General features: G+C 36.6%; 2 protein-coding genes across 6 annotated transcripts in view; one reads left to right on the top strand and one right to left on the bottom strand.

The window, feature by feature from the left end:
- Ubc4 (ubiquitin conjugating enzyme 4) overlaps window positions 1-8,546 on the bottom strand; it is a 58,314-nt gene extending 49,768 nt beyond the window's left edge. The window contains exon 1 of the mRNA XM_089249224.1: window positions 8,405-8,546. Within this exon, the coding sequence (XP_089105350.1) occupies window positions 8,405-8,467 (63 nt within the window). The 5' untranslated portion in view covers window positions 8,468-8,546. The remainder of the gene's footprint in view (window positions 1-8,404) is intronic.
- Window positions 8,547-8,573: 27 nt separating this feature from the next.
- LOC149069379 (large ribosomal subunit protein mL62) overlaps window positions 8,574-16,576 on the top strand; it is a 52,166-nt gene continuing 44,163 nt past the window's right edge. For 2 of the 5 annotated variants that reach the window (XM_089249229.1, XM_089249228.1), the window contains exon 1: window positions 8,853-9,172. In XM_089249229.1, coding sequence (XP_089105355.1) covers window positions 9,062-9,172 — 111 coding nt within the window. In that variant the 5' untranslated portion in view covers window positions 8,853-9,061. Of the gene's footprint in view, window positions 9,428-16,576 lie in introns of all 5 variants that reach the window. The other 3 variants (XM_089249225.1, XM_089249227.1, XM_089249230.1) reach the window with 3 other exon arrangements.

Genomic DNA, 16,576 nt, shown 5'->3' on the forward strand with positions numbered 1-16,576 from the left:
ATGTAAACAATTTGTGAAATGTGCTGTTTGTTCTAAGGGTCATCACGTTGTTATGTGTACAGATTTAGCAAGTAACAAACCAGTTACAGGGAATGGTGAATGTATCTAAGACTCTGTGAAGTTGCATCAAGAAGAGTCAATAAATTTGGCTAAATTCTCCAACTCAAATCTAAAAGTCCTGCTGCAAACGCTTAGTTGTTATTTGGTTGAAAGGGAGCATACCTTGAAGGTGAGAGTATTATTTGACACAGGCTCTCAAAAATCATACATTAGAAAGGAGACAGCTGCTGTTTTAGGATATGTACCTTTGCGTCAACAAGTGCTTTCTCATTCTATGTTTGGAGGGAGAAAAAACTGAAGAATTTCATAATGTATATGAGATAGAATTAGAAAGTTTGGATGGTAAACTCCTCTGCAACTTCAATGCTCTTGAACAAGGCGACATCTGTGACAACATCCATTCAGTACAAAATGGACCTTGGATGGACGAATTAAGATCTATGAAAATTTTTGTTGAAGATGCAAAAGGAGTTGACGTGCTGATTGAAGCTGATGTGGCGGGAAGGTTATTCACTGGAAAGAAAAGGGTTCTCAAACGTAGACTGGTTGCTATGGAGACCTGTCTTGGATGGACTTTGCTGGAAAAGACTATGTATTCTGAAGATGAAGACACAGTAGCAGGAACGACCATTGCAATGTTTATAAAAGAATCCAAGATATCAGACCTTTTCGACTTTGACGTGATTGGCATAACTGATTCCATTGCCACAAAGCTGAAGCAAGAGAAGGAGTTTCTGACCAAACAATTTTTTGAAGAGACTGTCCGGGTAAATACAGATGGCAGGTATGAAACTGCTCTACCTTGGTGTGAAGATCATCCACCCCTACCCTCTAATAAGCAGGGTTGTAAAAAACCCGGGTTTTTTTGGGCAAAATTGAATTTTCTTTTTCCACAACCACAAAATATACTTGTATCTAATTTAAACATGTGTACATCTTGCATTATGCCTAAATATATATTTTTAGTGCATGCTGAACTATGTATTTCATTAATAAAATTGGGAATAATAAAATAAGAGAATAATTTATGACATGAATGTCGCTCTCCACTTGTTAATACAAGATATACGGAAGACTGGATGTTGTGAAGATATTTATTATTTCAGATGTTTATTTTTTAAGGAAGGAAAAAACTCATCTCTGCCTCCACCGGGAGTCGAACCCGGGTCCCTCGATTGCCGGACGAGTGCTCTGACCACTAAGCTACAGAGGAGATAGAGATTTTCCTTCGCTAGAAGATTTTCCTAGTCCATTGCACGGTTCCGTTCGGCATATATACGCTCTAGCGAAGGAAAATCTCTATCTCCTCTGTAGCTTAGTGGTCAGAGCACTCGTCCGGCAATCGAGGGACCCGGGTTCGACTCCCGGTGGAGGCAGAGATGAGTTTTTTCCTTCCTTAAAAAATAAACATCTGAAATAATAAATATCTTCACAACATCCAGTCTTCCGTATATCTTGTAAGAGAATAATTGTTCACTTACAGCCCAGGCGGGATTTTTGGGCAAAATGGGAGGAAAATTGAATTTTCTTTTTCCACAACTTCAAAATATGTAACTTAAACATGTATATGACGTGAATGTCGCTCTCCACTTGTTAATACGAGATATACAGAAGACTGGATGTTGTGAAGATATTTATTATTTGAGATGTTAATTTTTTAAGGAAGGAAAAATTCCATGAGCTATTAGCTGATCGGTTTCACCGTCCATTGCACGGTTCCGTTCGGCATATATACGCTCTAGCGAAGGAAAATCTCTATCTCCTCTGTAGCTTAGTGGTCAGAGCACTCGTCCGGCAATCGAGGGACCCGGGTTCGACTCTCGGTAGAGGCAGAGATGAGTTTTTTCCTTCCTTAAAAAATTAACATCTCAAATAATAAATATCTTCACAACATCCAGTCTTCTGTATATCTCGTATTAAACATGTATGTACAACAGGGTGGGTTGAAAAAAAAAATGAAGTTTCATTTTCAAATTGCTATAGTGCTGAAAAGTTGCCTCTTTTAATAAGAAGAAAAACTTTTAAGATCAGTTGATATCTTCCGGTCGTACTTGAAGATTATGAAAATTGACAAAATTGAACATTTTTCTTAATTTTTTAATATTACTTAAAATTTGACGATCGACATGCAAAAGTTTGTTATGCTTATTTCATGGTTCAATAAAGTAAAATAAATTAAAACATCATTGATATTTCGATGTTTATCGGTCGCGCAATCTGTCCGAAAAACTGGAATTGACCAAATTTTTGCAAGTTTCATTGTGCAAAAGTTTGACTTTAAACGTGAACACTTGGAAAAGAAACAATAGAAGAAACTGTAAACCAGTAAATCCTAGTCAATTTTGGTAACTATAATGTAAAGTACATACACTCTCCTACTTTGGATGGTTGATTGGATAGAGTGTAGGTGGAACTCAATCTGCAGCCACCTCTTCATGGTTAATTCTGGGTCATTTTGTTCTGACAAAGCATGCGAAGAGCTGTACAATGAAACTTGCAAAAATTTGGTCAATTCCAGTTTTTCGAACACATTGTGCGACCGATAAACATTGCAATATCAATGATGTTTTAATTTATTTTACTTTATTGAACCATAAAATAAGCATAAGAAACTTTTGCACATCAATCATCAAATTTTAAGTAATATTAAAAGAATTTAAGAAAAATGTTCAATTTTGTCAATTTTCATAAACTTCAAGTACGATGCACGACTGGAAGATATCAACCGATTTTAAATATTTTTGTCATTTTTCTTTTTATTAAAGGAGGCTACTTTTAGCGATTTGCAAATAAAATATTTTTTTTGACCCACCCTAATGCATATCCTTTGTGTGTACATCTTATATTATGTCTAAATATACATTTTTGGTGAATGTTAAACTATGTATTTGATCAATAAAATTGACCATGATTATAAGTAAGGGAATAATTGTTCACACACAAAAACACACACTTCTGTGTAATTATATCTGAACCTTGAGTTGTATGCAGAACTACAGCAAGAAAATTGTGTGTGGTAAAATAAATGAATTTGGAGATAATAAAAATTCTGAGAAATCAGAATGGTGCCTGAATTTTTTTTTCTCCAAATTTTTCAGACCCCGCAGAAAATGTAACCAAAATAGTCCTGATAAGTCAAAAATAAAACCTTTCAGCTATGTAACCAGAACCAGTTTTTTTTTTTTTTTTTAATAATGGAACCCAAACTTTCAGGAGCTAAAGTCTCATGCTTCTCTTTTTCTTAAATTCCTTACTGTTAAAGAATATCCCTACACCATTAAATTAAATTCTGAAATATTTTTAAAGGAGCAGTGATAATTAAAAAATGATCTGGCTAAGAGGAGATAAGTTATTCACAAGTCTGATGTACCTGTATAAGTAGTGCAAAAGCATGTAAATATTTTTTGAATGAAAATTCAGTTTACATACATTGGTTTACTTCACAGATGCTTCAATTTATTTATACAAGGATTTGTGTGTGTGTGAAAAATTATTGTGTATTATAAATAAATTTCTGTAGGTATGCTTATCACAAGGTAGAAGAATTATAAAAAAGGGTGTTTGTGATTCCAAGAAATTATTTATTATCACATTTTTGTTCCTAAAAAATCATTAAAAATTATCTCAAAATATACATATTCTAAACACTGCACTATGCAGCAATTTTTGGAATACATAAACTAAGCTCAAACTAAAATTTAACCTGAAAGTAACACATTTTCTTCGAAAACAAACAATATTCCCTACAAAAAATCCATTTTCCCCAAAAAAAAACCCAGCCCGGGGGGGGGGGGGGGGGGTAAATATGTATCTACCCGGGGAGCAAATTTGACAACCCTGCTAATAAGGACTTGGCTGTGAAGAGGTTGGACACCATGACGAAGAGACTCCACACAGAAAATTTGTTCAATTCGTATGGCGATGTCTTCAAGGAATGGGGGTCCTTAGGTATCATCGAAGAAGTACCAGATGAAGCTGTACAAAAAAAACCATTATTTGTCTCATAGACCGGTTGTCAAGAAACTCTCTCCAGTGTGGTCCAACCCCTTGGAGTAAAAGGCTTATATCCCTCATGGGACAGAGCCTGGGCCACGACTGGTCTTACAGTTGTCAAGAAACATGGAACATTCAAGGTGCATCCTGTGTTTGATGTTTCAGCTAGGAAAGTAGGATCTCCCTCTTTAAATCAGTGTTTGGAGCCTGGTTCCAATTTGTTGGAATTGATCCCTAACCTTCAAGATTCAGAGAATTCAAGTATGGGCTCACTGCAGATATTGAGAAAGCTTTTCTACAAATAAGTGTATGTTTCTTGGGGTGGAATGAGAAGGAAAACTTGATGGTCCTGTGTCATTCTAGAGTTGTGTTTGACATTAAAAGTAGTCCATTTCTCTTAGAAGTTGTTCTAGATCATCACTTAAGTTAATACATACATAAGTTGATACATCACTTAAGAAATACTTAAATTATTCAAAATTTCAACACACTGCTGAGAAACTCCTCAAGAACTTCTATGTAGATAATCTTGTCATTGGTCTGGATAATGAATGTGAAATTCCCATGTTTCATTAAACAAGCTCGTTTAATCATGGCTGAAGGGAAGTTCAATTTGAGAGGATGGCAATACACAGGAGATGACAACCCAGATAAATTCACATCACTTCTAGGACTTGTGTGGGATCGTGAAAAAGATGTTCTTAAAATGAACTTGGATTGGCTGGAGACATGAATTTGATAAGATTTCCAAAAGGAAAATTCTTTCTGTGACTAACAATATTTTTGATCCCATCGGTTTCTTGTGCCCTGTTTTGCTGAAACCTAAGCTGTTGTTACAGAGAATGTGGAAGGATGGCTTGTCATGGCACTGTGAGGTGAAAGATGATTTGAAAAATGAGTTTATGGATTGGTATGTAGAGCTTCTTTTGAGGGATGTGTCCATCGAGCGTCATATTTTTGCGTGAATCATAGAGTAAGAAAAGTGTTAGTGTTCACACCTTCTGCGATGCAAGTGCCTATGCATATGCCGCTGCAGTTTTCTTTCATGTTAAGTGTTTGCAGGGCATCAAGGTCCATGTATTGGCAGCTAAATCTAGAGTTTCTCCTGTGAAACCTGTCTCTATCCCTCATTTGGAACTATTGGCTGCCACGGTGAGAGCTCGCTTATGTAAATCTGTTTTAGAGGGGCTCCAGTGGAAGGATAGTGAACAATATTTTTTGGACTGATTCTACCACAGTATTGACTTGGATACAACAAAATGAACCATGGAATGTTTTTGTCCATAATCAAGTACAGGAGATATAAGGAAGTTGACAGATCCAGACCTCTAGAAACATATTCCAGGGACCCCCAAAGCAGAATGTGCCAAAATCTGCGACATACGTCGCAGAACAATTACCGCTACTGCAGAACAATTTGGAAGAATTTTAAAAGTGTAAAAAAAAAACTATTACATGTATGGGGATTTTTACCGCAGAACATTTCCAGTCAGCTGAGGGCTCGTCGCAGAACAGTACTAAACATTCTGCTTTGGGCCCAGGGACTAGCAAACCTGCTGATCTCCATCAAGAGACTGTTCAGCCAGACAATTGTTGTCAAATAAATGGTGGGAGCGACCTACATGGCTTTCACAACCAGAAGCAGAGTGATCTTCTACAGAACTTGTATTTGACAGAGATGCTATCTTAAGAGAGAAAAAGAAATCTACATCAAGTTCTGTAACTATTTGTTCATTGAGCCAGTCGACTACTGAAGGAGATGGAAATGCATCTCAATTCAACTGCTATTTCTCAAGCTATGACAAGATGATTCGAATGATAGCCTGGATACTGAGATTTATTTGTAACTGTCGTGTTTCTAAATCTTTGAGAGTGACTGGAGAATTATCTTATGAAGAAGTCAAAAGAGCAAAAATCAAGTTGTTGAGAGTTGTGCAAAAGGAATACTTCTTGGATGAAAAGAACAAAAAGAAATTGAGTTCATTAATGCCATTCACAGATAATAATGGATTGTTGAGGATTAAAAACCAAGATAACTTACAGGAAATATACATTTGATTTTTGCAGTCCCATTATTTTACCTTCAGACCACAAGGTGGTAAAACAACTAATAATGACAGAGCATAAGAAGAATTCACATGCTGGGACTCAGATGCTGTTGAATATTCTAAGAGAGCATTATTAGATTTTGAATGCAAGAAAAACTAAGATCTGTTTTGGCTAAGTGTGTTATTTGCTTGAGGCATGCTAAACAGATACTGGCTGCTCCAACATCTTCGCTGCCTGAAAACAGAATAAAAGACAAGTGTTTTTGAGATTGTTGGAATCGATACAGCTGGGCCCTTATACTTGAGGGGAAATATCAAGGTGTGGATATGCATATACACCTGTGCTGTATTTCGAGCTGTTCATTTTGAGCTTCTGTCATCTCTATCTACTGAGGCTTTCCTGCAAGGTTTTTGGAGGTTTATTGCACGTAGAGGTAAGCCATCTATTGTTTACAGTGATAACAGCACTAATTTTGTGGGTGCCTCCAATCAGTTGAAACTGGTTGACTGGGATGAAACTGTGCGACACAGCGCACTACAGAGGATTCAGTGGTTCTTTAACTCACCTAGTACTGCCTGGTGGGTGGTTTTTGGGAAAGATTGATTGGTGTTACCAAACAGATCCTAAGAAAGGTTCTTGGTCGATCTCTTCTGTCATATGAAGAACTTTTGACTGTGTTATGTGACACTGAGTCTATAGTGAATTCTAGACCACTTATCCATGTATCAACTATGGAGTAGCCTCATTATGCTATCACCAAACAGTTTCTCGCAAGACATCTGTGAAACTGGAATGCCTGATATTGATCAAATTGATGAAAAAAGTCTTAATAATAGAATGAAGTATCGACAACAATTGCTAAATGACCTTTAGAAAAGATTTCAATCTGAATATTTGGGACTTCTGATTCAGAGGGGTAAGAAATATAACAAGTACGTAAATGTTGCTGACATTGTGCTCATTGGAAATGATTCAATAAAATGTCTCGAATGGCCATTAGGACTGGTAACCGAGATATTACCTGGAAGAGACCAAGTGAAGAGATTGGTGCATTTGAAAACATCTACGAGTGAATGCCTGAGACCAATCCAGAGACTTATCCTCCTAGAAGTCTCAGAGGATGATACTCAAAGGCCCAAGATGCAGGAGGTAAAGACTAGATCTGGCAGGACAGTAAAAGCTTCCACAAGACTGAAAATTGTGTCTCATTTTTTCTTTGGACAAATAATTGTAAATATTTTTTTTTGCTTTCGAGTTAAGTCACAATGTGTGTTTTTTCTTACTTAGATTTTCATGAGGGTTAAGTTGTTTTCCAACAACTTAAGGTGGGAGGATGTCAAGTATTGTGTAAGCTGTTCGGATATTTTTATAACTGTTATTTTTCTGTTCATGTGAGTGGCAACAGCTAGTTTGTCAAGCTGGTGAGTCTACTTCGGTCATTGTACTCCTTTGAAAAGATGTAAATAAAGACAGGTTGAATAATAATTGAACCCACAATGCTGTTAATAGCAGTTAATTTCCCCAGCCAGCACATTTCGAACTGAACATTGGACTGGATTTGCGTGGATCCAGGTCCAAACCCCATTGGAGACACAGTGATGGTCAGCTGAAGTTGTTTTTCTGTGGTTTTCCATTTGAATAAGTCTCTCCACAGAGAAATGGCAGACTTTCAACAAGCTACTTACATGGGCCACACATATATTCAGAACACTTGTGACATGTATAAATTTGTTACAAATTCTCCATAGGAATGTTTATGAAGTGTATGTGGGATTAAGCATTAGCAATGCATTGTGTGTAGTCTTGGCGATATTGCTATAGCAACTCTGTTCCTAGACATATTCTGGCAAGCACTGAGTGGAGAATCAAATTTGCAAAACCTGTGACCATCCTTTCATAGGCGAGTGCCTTATCGACCTAAAAAAAAGCTAATGCATTCTTCTTTTTTTAGTGTTTTGAGGAAAAGATGGCACAACACAAATAATCAAGTTATTGGTGGATATAATTTGATCACTATTCTTTCAATGTACTTCATAATTTGCGATTATGAGTTTCCTTATTGCACGTAATAATAACTTTTCTCTTCTTAACAAATCAAATTTTTTCCCTTAAAAATTCACACAATTCAATGTTTTGAGTGTGGAATAAGCTTGCGAACATCGACATTTCGATTGCATTGTAGTAAAAGTTTGTTTCTATGATTGAATTTACTCGAAATGGAGTTATTTGTAAGCGAATCCGGTTTCCCCCCCCCCCTCGGGAGGGAGTGAAGACACAGGGGGTGTCTCTCGTTCGAACTTACCTCTTCACTACTCACAACTTCTTTGAACTCCCTTTTAATTCTTTGAACGGCTATGTTGGCCATGTCTTTTCGCCGCCTCCATCAAAGCGACAACTGCTCCAGATCAAATGTATAAAATTGCGGATTTTTTTTCCCTCTCTTCTAGGGAAACTGATAATTTACAAATTTGTCTCAACACTGCTAATTTTGCAGTCACCTCAGCGCGTCGTTCGCGAGTGAACCGATGTTGTGATCTGTTTTAACACGTACCCTATCACTCTATTATCATTTGGCTGACCATATTTGGTTGAAAATAGTTCCCATCCAGTTGTAAAAATATTCGGTTAAGTAATTATAAAATCAATTGTTTAGATGAAGCTTTTAGTTTTTTTTAATGAAAATTTCAACTAGTGCAATCCAATAGTACAATTTCAACTAGTTGTTTAACTTTTTTACGGTTGGCAACACTGCGTAGTCACCTGTAGTGTAAACAAACTGGTCTCATTGTTGAGGAATTAACAAGTTGAAGTTGAGCAAAATTTGATTAATCATGACTGCTATTTACTTCAACCAAGTCGAGTTTGCGACGTCGAGGGACGTGTAGGAACATCATCGAGTTTTAGAAAACGCCGCAGATTTGCTTTCATCAAAACACAACGTGTCCAGTCGAGCTCCGCGATGTCATTGACAGCGACGCTGATCCGATCGGATTTATGGAGACGTTCACTTTTCAAAATAACTCCACCAAGGCTAGTGATGATGGGCAGTAGCAATTACTCCAAGGACTCGGTAATCGGCGAATGATTTGCACGTTCTTATTTTGTAAATTTCGTCTCGTACTTGACGCATGTTTCGCCACCAGTAAAAACAAAAAGTCTAGTAGTAGGTTTTTGCTCCTCTTGAACCGAAAAGGGGAATTTTTTACGTCGGCAGAAACGTATAAGTTTATCACGCTACGCGTTTTTATATTCCATGGCGCGTCAGTTGTTCGGTCACCTGTATAGCGAGCAGGGCTCCCATTCGTCCTACTTTCCTATTTTTTTGGTAAAATGTCCTACTTTTACTACTTTTTTAACAAATCCTATCCACAAAATTTGTGTAATTGATTTTAATTGAGCACGAAATCATTTATATATTTCCAAATATTACAAATGTTGGAGAATGCAATTAATGATTCTGCCAAAGCAGAAATTTTATCATTTTTAAGGGTATTTGGGGGGGGGGGGACATTTGGTTGATTAATGTTTAATTTGCTTAGTTTGAGGGTTCAACAAGTATAGTAGTCATTAAAACTTCTGTCTGGATGGAAAAATAATTTTGTATTTATTACTTCATGGTCTTGGACAGTAACTAACATTCATCATTCAAAATTACGGTGAAAATAGGTGAAACAACAGTTTGCATTTCAAAGCAGTTGGATACATAGGCTATTCTAAGTTTTGTGATTCTGATGCTCCCAATAGCATTCAGTTGTCTTCTGTATTTTTAAGGCATGAAGAGGCATAAACAATGCTCAGCAAAGAGCTAGAAATCGAAGTGCTTCATTTGTCAAAAATGATTACTGGCATTGAACAGTAAAATGTGAACACAAATCCCTTTAAAAAATGATGGACAACGCAGTAAAACTATCTGGTTCACCTTGTGTTATTTACATCAGATCTTGTAATCTACACATTTTGCACTGTGCTTTTGAAAGTGGTCTCGAAGGAGCAGGGGCGTAGCCAGAAATTTCGTTCGGGGGGGGGGGGGGACCAAAGTGACAGAACAATGGATTTGGCCATCTTTTCCCCTTTTTTCGGTCATTTTCTCACATTTCGAGGGGGGACCAGACCCCCAAGTTCCCCCCCCCCTGGCTACGCCCTTGCGAAGGAGCGTCATTCTTAAAAAACGTACGTCTTCAAAATTTGCTGTGCATTGTCGAAAAGAGTTGACAAGCTCTGCACTTTAGAAGACTCCAAAAAAATACAGTAATATACAGTAAAACCTCGATGAGTCATCACCTCAAGTTATCTAAAAATTATGATGGCTTAAGCGGAGTGCCGCCACTTTCAATGTGCAATGTTGTGAAAATCGTATTAATTTAAAGTAATATGAAATTAAAGTATGAATCAAAATAACAGTATTAATAAAATTTATAGATCGCAAAAGAAAAAATAATAGTAATTTTTTAATCTTTTTTATGTCCTATTACTTAAATTATTGTGGTAAAATGTACTGTACACTTTGATTTATACTAGTAATTTTTAATTTAGACTAACAGAGCAACTGTTAGTCTAAAGATTTAAGTAGCTTCAAGTAGCTATAAGTAGCTTTTCTTCATAATAGAACTCTCTATTGCACATTAATTTTACTTAATTCTTCATCAGTTCATGATACAACTATAAAGTAATTTTAAACACTTTTGACTTGGTGGACGGGCTCTGGGCAGGGAAAAGTAAAGACCTCAACTTGGGAAAGAATGTCTAATTTTTTTCAACAAAGATATTTTGTTTAAATTTCAAGCCCTAAATTAGTAGAGCCCATGCTTTCTATGATTATTTATTATCTATAGCCGTTGCACTTTGACTTGATTAATTTGATTCTTCGATTTACATAATCTTTGACGTATCAATAAATTTTGGTTTTGCTAGAGATGCCCTGGTGGGGCCGAAGTGCTTACGTTGCTTCTTGCGACAGAGCCTGGGTGTCTTGCAGTTTCTCGAGTAGAGCCCATGCAGAAATGAGATCTAGCTTGAACAGTCCCCAACGTTCCAAAAACCTTAGTTGACAAATTAACTTCCCCAGCATAACTTTCGTTACTTAAACTGTTCCGTTTGGATATATAGGATTTTATGGTGACTTTTAAGCAGGGCCGGGCTTAGGAATTTTGCGGCCCAGTGCAAAAAAAAAGTTTATCAGTCACTCTCCAACTTGTAAATTTTTAGACTTACGAACATAAATCTTGAAGGGGAAAAAATTGTTCAGGAAAAGAACTCGTTTCATTACACTTATTTTTTAATTATTTCAGGAACGCATTGATAGTTGAGATCGTAATCAAACACAATATATTGAATGGAAATCGCGTTTTAATTAATTTGACGAAATTTATAAATGACTAATAATAATTGGCGTGGTCCACTTGCTTACACTTCTTCGTGGCTCGAATCATATTGAACAGACATACATTTCTGATGTACTTTTAAAGCGTTGCATCATCTTTAGCAAAGATATGTTACAATTCGATAACTTTGATCATTTTTCGAATCTTTTATTGTTGTTTTTGCTGAACTAATGTATATAATAGTAGTAAAGGAATCAAGAGTACTGGGATTCACTGGTATTCACACAAATAAAGTGTATTCCGTTTAACGTTCCCACTTGGAAAGTTCTCGCTGTGAGTACGACTTTTATTTTCGTAATTCTACCTTTTACTAACACATAAAATTTTCCGTTTAGAGCATTTTCCTGCCTACAACGTTTTTTATGATGAGTTTTTGAAAAAGCCACAAGTAATATCCAAGATTGTAATCTCAATATTTGAATATTCAAACTTGAAATTCAAAAATTCAATTAATACATTGTATATTTGCCTTCCGGAATGTATGAGAGAATGATTCTCAGATGGTGGTGTTAAGAAATTTCGGAAAAGTTTTCAAGCCTCCCTAGCAGGGCCGTAACTAAGTTGGGGCAACCGGGGCATTGCTCCAGGACCCCGAGCGTAATAGGGGGGAACTCCAAAAAATTTAAATTCTTTTTGCTTAATAGAAACCCTTTCCGAAGGGCTCCAAGGAAAAGTCTGCCCCGGAAAGGTACACTACGGCCTTGCTCCCTAGGAAAACATCATGACAGTTCCCATGAAGGTATGCAATTAACACTCCGACATTACCTCACTCCGGGGCAGTCATCATTTAGAGATGTCCATGCCACAGGCTACTATGGCTAATGGAGGCACCACCGGATGAAACTACACATTGTGCGCACTATTGGTACCTTTAGACCAGATGGTAACTCCAATGAGGGAAGGATAAAATTACTAGATTTCTTTTCTGGCGTCCCTTTTGTTTGATGTCCTAAGCATGTTTTTTTTTCTTGGTTGATGTAGCTGTTATATCTTTAATCAGTGTTTTTCAACATTTCAGAACCCAAAGACCATTAAACTGTCTGAAACAAATTGGTGGACCACTTTTGTCCCGTATTACGGGACATTCCTGTAATTTTGGTTGTACCAGTTTTTTTATACATATTGTCTCGTTTGTCCAGTTTATTTGAATTTGTAATATTCACTGAAGTAATGCATACACATCATTTTCATTACATATAAATTATATTATGATAATTATTGCAAAAAAATATAAATTTATATTTTAAATATAAATACGTGAGATACATATTTATATATATATCTCATGTATTTGACAAGTTCAACGTTTTTTCCACAATTTTTCAGCGATTTTAACACAAATTGGTAGTTGTGTCTACTTCTGGCGCGGATTTCGGTGACAATTCCCGATCTTCCGTATTTTACTCCATTTAAGAGATTCTAGTTACCATATTTTTTTCTCAATGAAATAAAGTGATTCGTTCATTTGAATAATTTTTTTGTGTACATTTTTTAACTGTGATTTTTAGCAGCCGTTTATTTTTCAGCAATTGAATTTTTTGGTAAATTTTAGAAACATCCCGAATTTAAAATTGCATTTTCATAGATCTATGGTGAACCTACATACATCATTATTACTACACGATATTTTATTAGATGTTTATACGTTATTACGTGTAACGCATGAAGGCATAATTTTTAGATAACTCCATATCGTTATTAGGCCTATCAACCACAATGGTTGAATAATTTTTCATTCAGTCAGAATTAAATTATGAAGTCTACTTGCGGACCACTTTTGGTCCACGGACTATAGGTTGAGAAACGCTATCTTTAATGGCAGAAAGAAAAGCTAGAACGATTTTTTTAAGGGTAAAAAATGTGACCACCTGCATACGCTCTTTTCCTGTTCGAAATAAGCTAGTATATATACCTAATAATACAAAAAATGATATTATAGGGGGGCTTCTAACTGAAAGCCTCCTTTCACAATCAATAATAGTTCGATGGGGAAAAAAAATTAAGTTTTAATCAAAAATTTCCAAAACAACTGCTGAGAAAGAAAAGGTTTTCTTTAGGAAGAATTGCGGCCCTTGAAATTTTGCGTCCCGATACGACCGCACCTTTCGCACCCCCCTAAGTCCGGCCCTGCTTTTAAGCATATGGCAATGCTGTTAACAAGCTCTTTTTTAATGGGAGCCATAAAAATAGTTTGTTCCACTTTCTCAAATTTTTTCATAGTGACGAGTTAACCGAAATTACGCGACGAATAAACGAGGGTTTAATAACATTGTTGTCTATGAGAGGTGGAATAGCCTGTAGAAAAATGACGACTTAACCGGAGTGACGACTTAACAAGGTTTTACTGTATATGAGGAGAGACAGCAAAGAATTATCTGTTGTTGTTGCTAGTGCACTGTTTTGACCAAAAATTGGTTTTGTAACTAAGCCATTTGTCATTTTGCTTTGCTTTGGCTTGAGTCAATCTTATAGGAAACTGAAATAGTGCTTTGAAAAAAAAAAATTAATTCAAAATTAAATTTTTTTTTTAATAATTTGAAAAATTAAAAACAATTTTTTTTAGGGATTTTTTTCCATTATGCTATGATTATATTGTCTAAGGGGGTTACCCCCCCCCCATCCTACTTTTCAGTCCTGCGTTTTCTTATGTTTTATCATTTTTTGAGTGGGAGCCATGAGAGAGACACAAAAGACGGGAAAGGAAACATGACAGAAATATGAAGTTAAAGAACGAGCAGTGCATGACGCATTTGACTCCTCCAGAAGCAGTCGGCCAATCATGTCTGGCGTTAAGCGCTAACAAGAGGCATGTTGCTTCCTGTAGAAGAACACATAAATAAGAAGAATAATCTTATATATAAATGTGAAAGTATGTATGTATGCTCTTTATACAAATCTACAGTTTTAGACCGATGGTCGCCAGATTTTGCGTATATACCAAACAGGTCCGGGATTGAACCGTAGGCTACTTTAAAAGTTCGTCAGAGCTGGGCAAATGCCCGAAATGCGCAAAAAAACTGTCGGGCAACAATGGTTTTGGGGCGTCAACAATTACTTTCGGAACAAATACTTTGGTTACCGTGGTTTCCAACAATGCGTTTCAGACGTGTATATATGCCTTTACAATGGTTTGTCACACCTTTAATTCTGTTATTATAACAGTTTATTTCTTTATAACGGTTTATCACTTTTCCAATCCTCCCAGTAATTGAAGAAAACACGGGAAGTGCCGGGTATTTCAGCTAGACTATATACAGGGTGTTCTGTAAGTGATAATGCAGCCTTTATCTTATCAACTGCCCATCGTATAGGTATAGTTCCAATTTAAAAAACTCTGGCACAATGTTGACACTCTGGTACGAAGTTAAAAAGTTATCATTATCCACCAACATGCGAGTTAAACTGCAAAATGACTCAGCACTGCTATCATTTTCACATCAGTTGATCAAACTTGGCAATGGAAGAATTCCCGTAGACCCAAGCACTGGATTGATTACGTTCCCAAATGGATTTTGCCAATTGTTGAACTCAGTTCAAGAATTTACTCAGACAGTCTTCCCAAACATTCAACAAAATCACAGAAACCATGAGTGGCTTTGTGAGAGAGCGATTCTGGCATCCAAAAATGACAGTGTGAACAAGATCAACGAAAAAATCCTAAAAATTATTCCTGGAGACCACATCTTACAAATCGGTTGACACTTTCACAGACTCAGCGCAGACAGTTCTGTATCCTGCAGAATTTCTGAAGTCTTTGGATACTACTTGAGCCCTGTATTTTTCACGGACAGCTTTTCATCGCCTGTTCGCGTGTTGGTAATCCCAAAAATTTGTACATCTACACACCAGATGGAAAAACAAAAAATATTGTGTATCCACAAGCAATTGCCTGAAGTTTTTAATTAAAATATTTAAAAATAAAAGTAATTTTTTCTTACTTGATGCAGAAAATTCTTTTGATTAAGAAATAATTAATAAGCTATACATATATACATTTTTTATGGGGCGGGTAACGTCGCCGGGTATCAGCCGCTCATTGTATAGGTATAGTTTCAATTTAAAAAATGTGTAAAGGCGTTTGAATAATATTCGTTGCAGAAGCTGGACGTATGCCGTCGCTAACAACAGAGAACAGCAACTACGCTGACAAAACTGGGAATAAAAATGTTCAACGCCAACTGATGAACTCAATGCTTGCCTCAAATCATCAACGCTCTGGCACGAAGTTAAAAAAATTATCATTATCCACCAACATGCGAGTTCAACTGCAAAATGACTCAGCACTGCTATCATTTTCAAATCAGTTGACCAACCAGTAGACCCAAGCACTGGACCGATTACGTTCCCAAATGGATTTTGCCAGTTGTTAAACTCAGTTCAAGAACTTGCAGACAAAGTCTTCCCAAACATTCAACAAAATGACCAAAACCATGAGTGGCTTTCTGAGAGCGATTCTGGCACCGAAAAATGACAGTGTGAACAAGATCAACGAAAAAATCCTAAAAATTATTCCAGGAGACTCCTCATCTTACAAATCGGTTGACACTGTCACAGACACGGCACAAACATTTAGTTCTGCATCCTGCAGAATTTCTGAACTCCTTTGGATATTCCGGGTGTGCCACCACACAATTTGACCCTCTAAGTCGGAGCACCTATAATGCTTTTAAGAAATTTGGACACACTGAGACTCTGCAATGGCACCAGACTCTGCGTGAAGAAATTGCATCATTGAAGCAACGATTCTAACTGGATGTGACAAAGAAAAAGAAGTCTTCATTCCACGTATCCCAATTATCACCGAAGAAATGTCATTCACTTTCAAGCGATTACAGTTCCCGTTTCGTTTAGCTTTTGCCATGACAATCAACAAAGCGCAAGGGCAGTCGTTAGCAGTGGCAGGTATCAACTTACTTGAGCCCTGTTTTTCACACGGACACCTTTTCGTCACCTGTTCGCGTGTTGGTAATCCCAAAAATTTGTACATCTACACACCAGTTGGAAAAAGAAAAAATATTGTGTATTCACAAGCGATTGCCTGAAGATTTTAATTAAAATATTTAAAAGTAAAAGTAATTTTCTCTTACTTGATG

Source organism: Pholcus phalangioides, unplaced genomic scaffold, assembly GCF_987345545.1.
Source record: "Pholcus phalangioides strain wild (caught in Gottingen) unplaced genomic scaffold, Ppha-v1.0 ptg000022l_1, whole genome shotgun sequence".
Classification (NCBI taxonomy): domain Eukaryota; kingdom Metazoa; phylum Arthropoda; class Arachnida; order Araneae; family Pholcidae; genus Pholcus; species Pholcus phalangioides.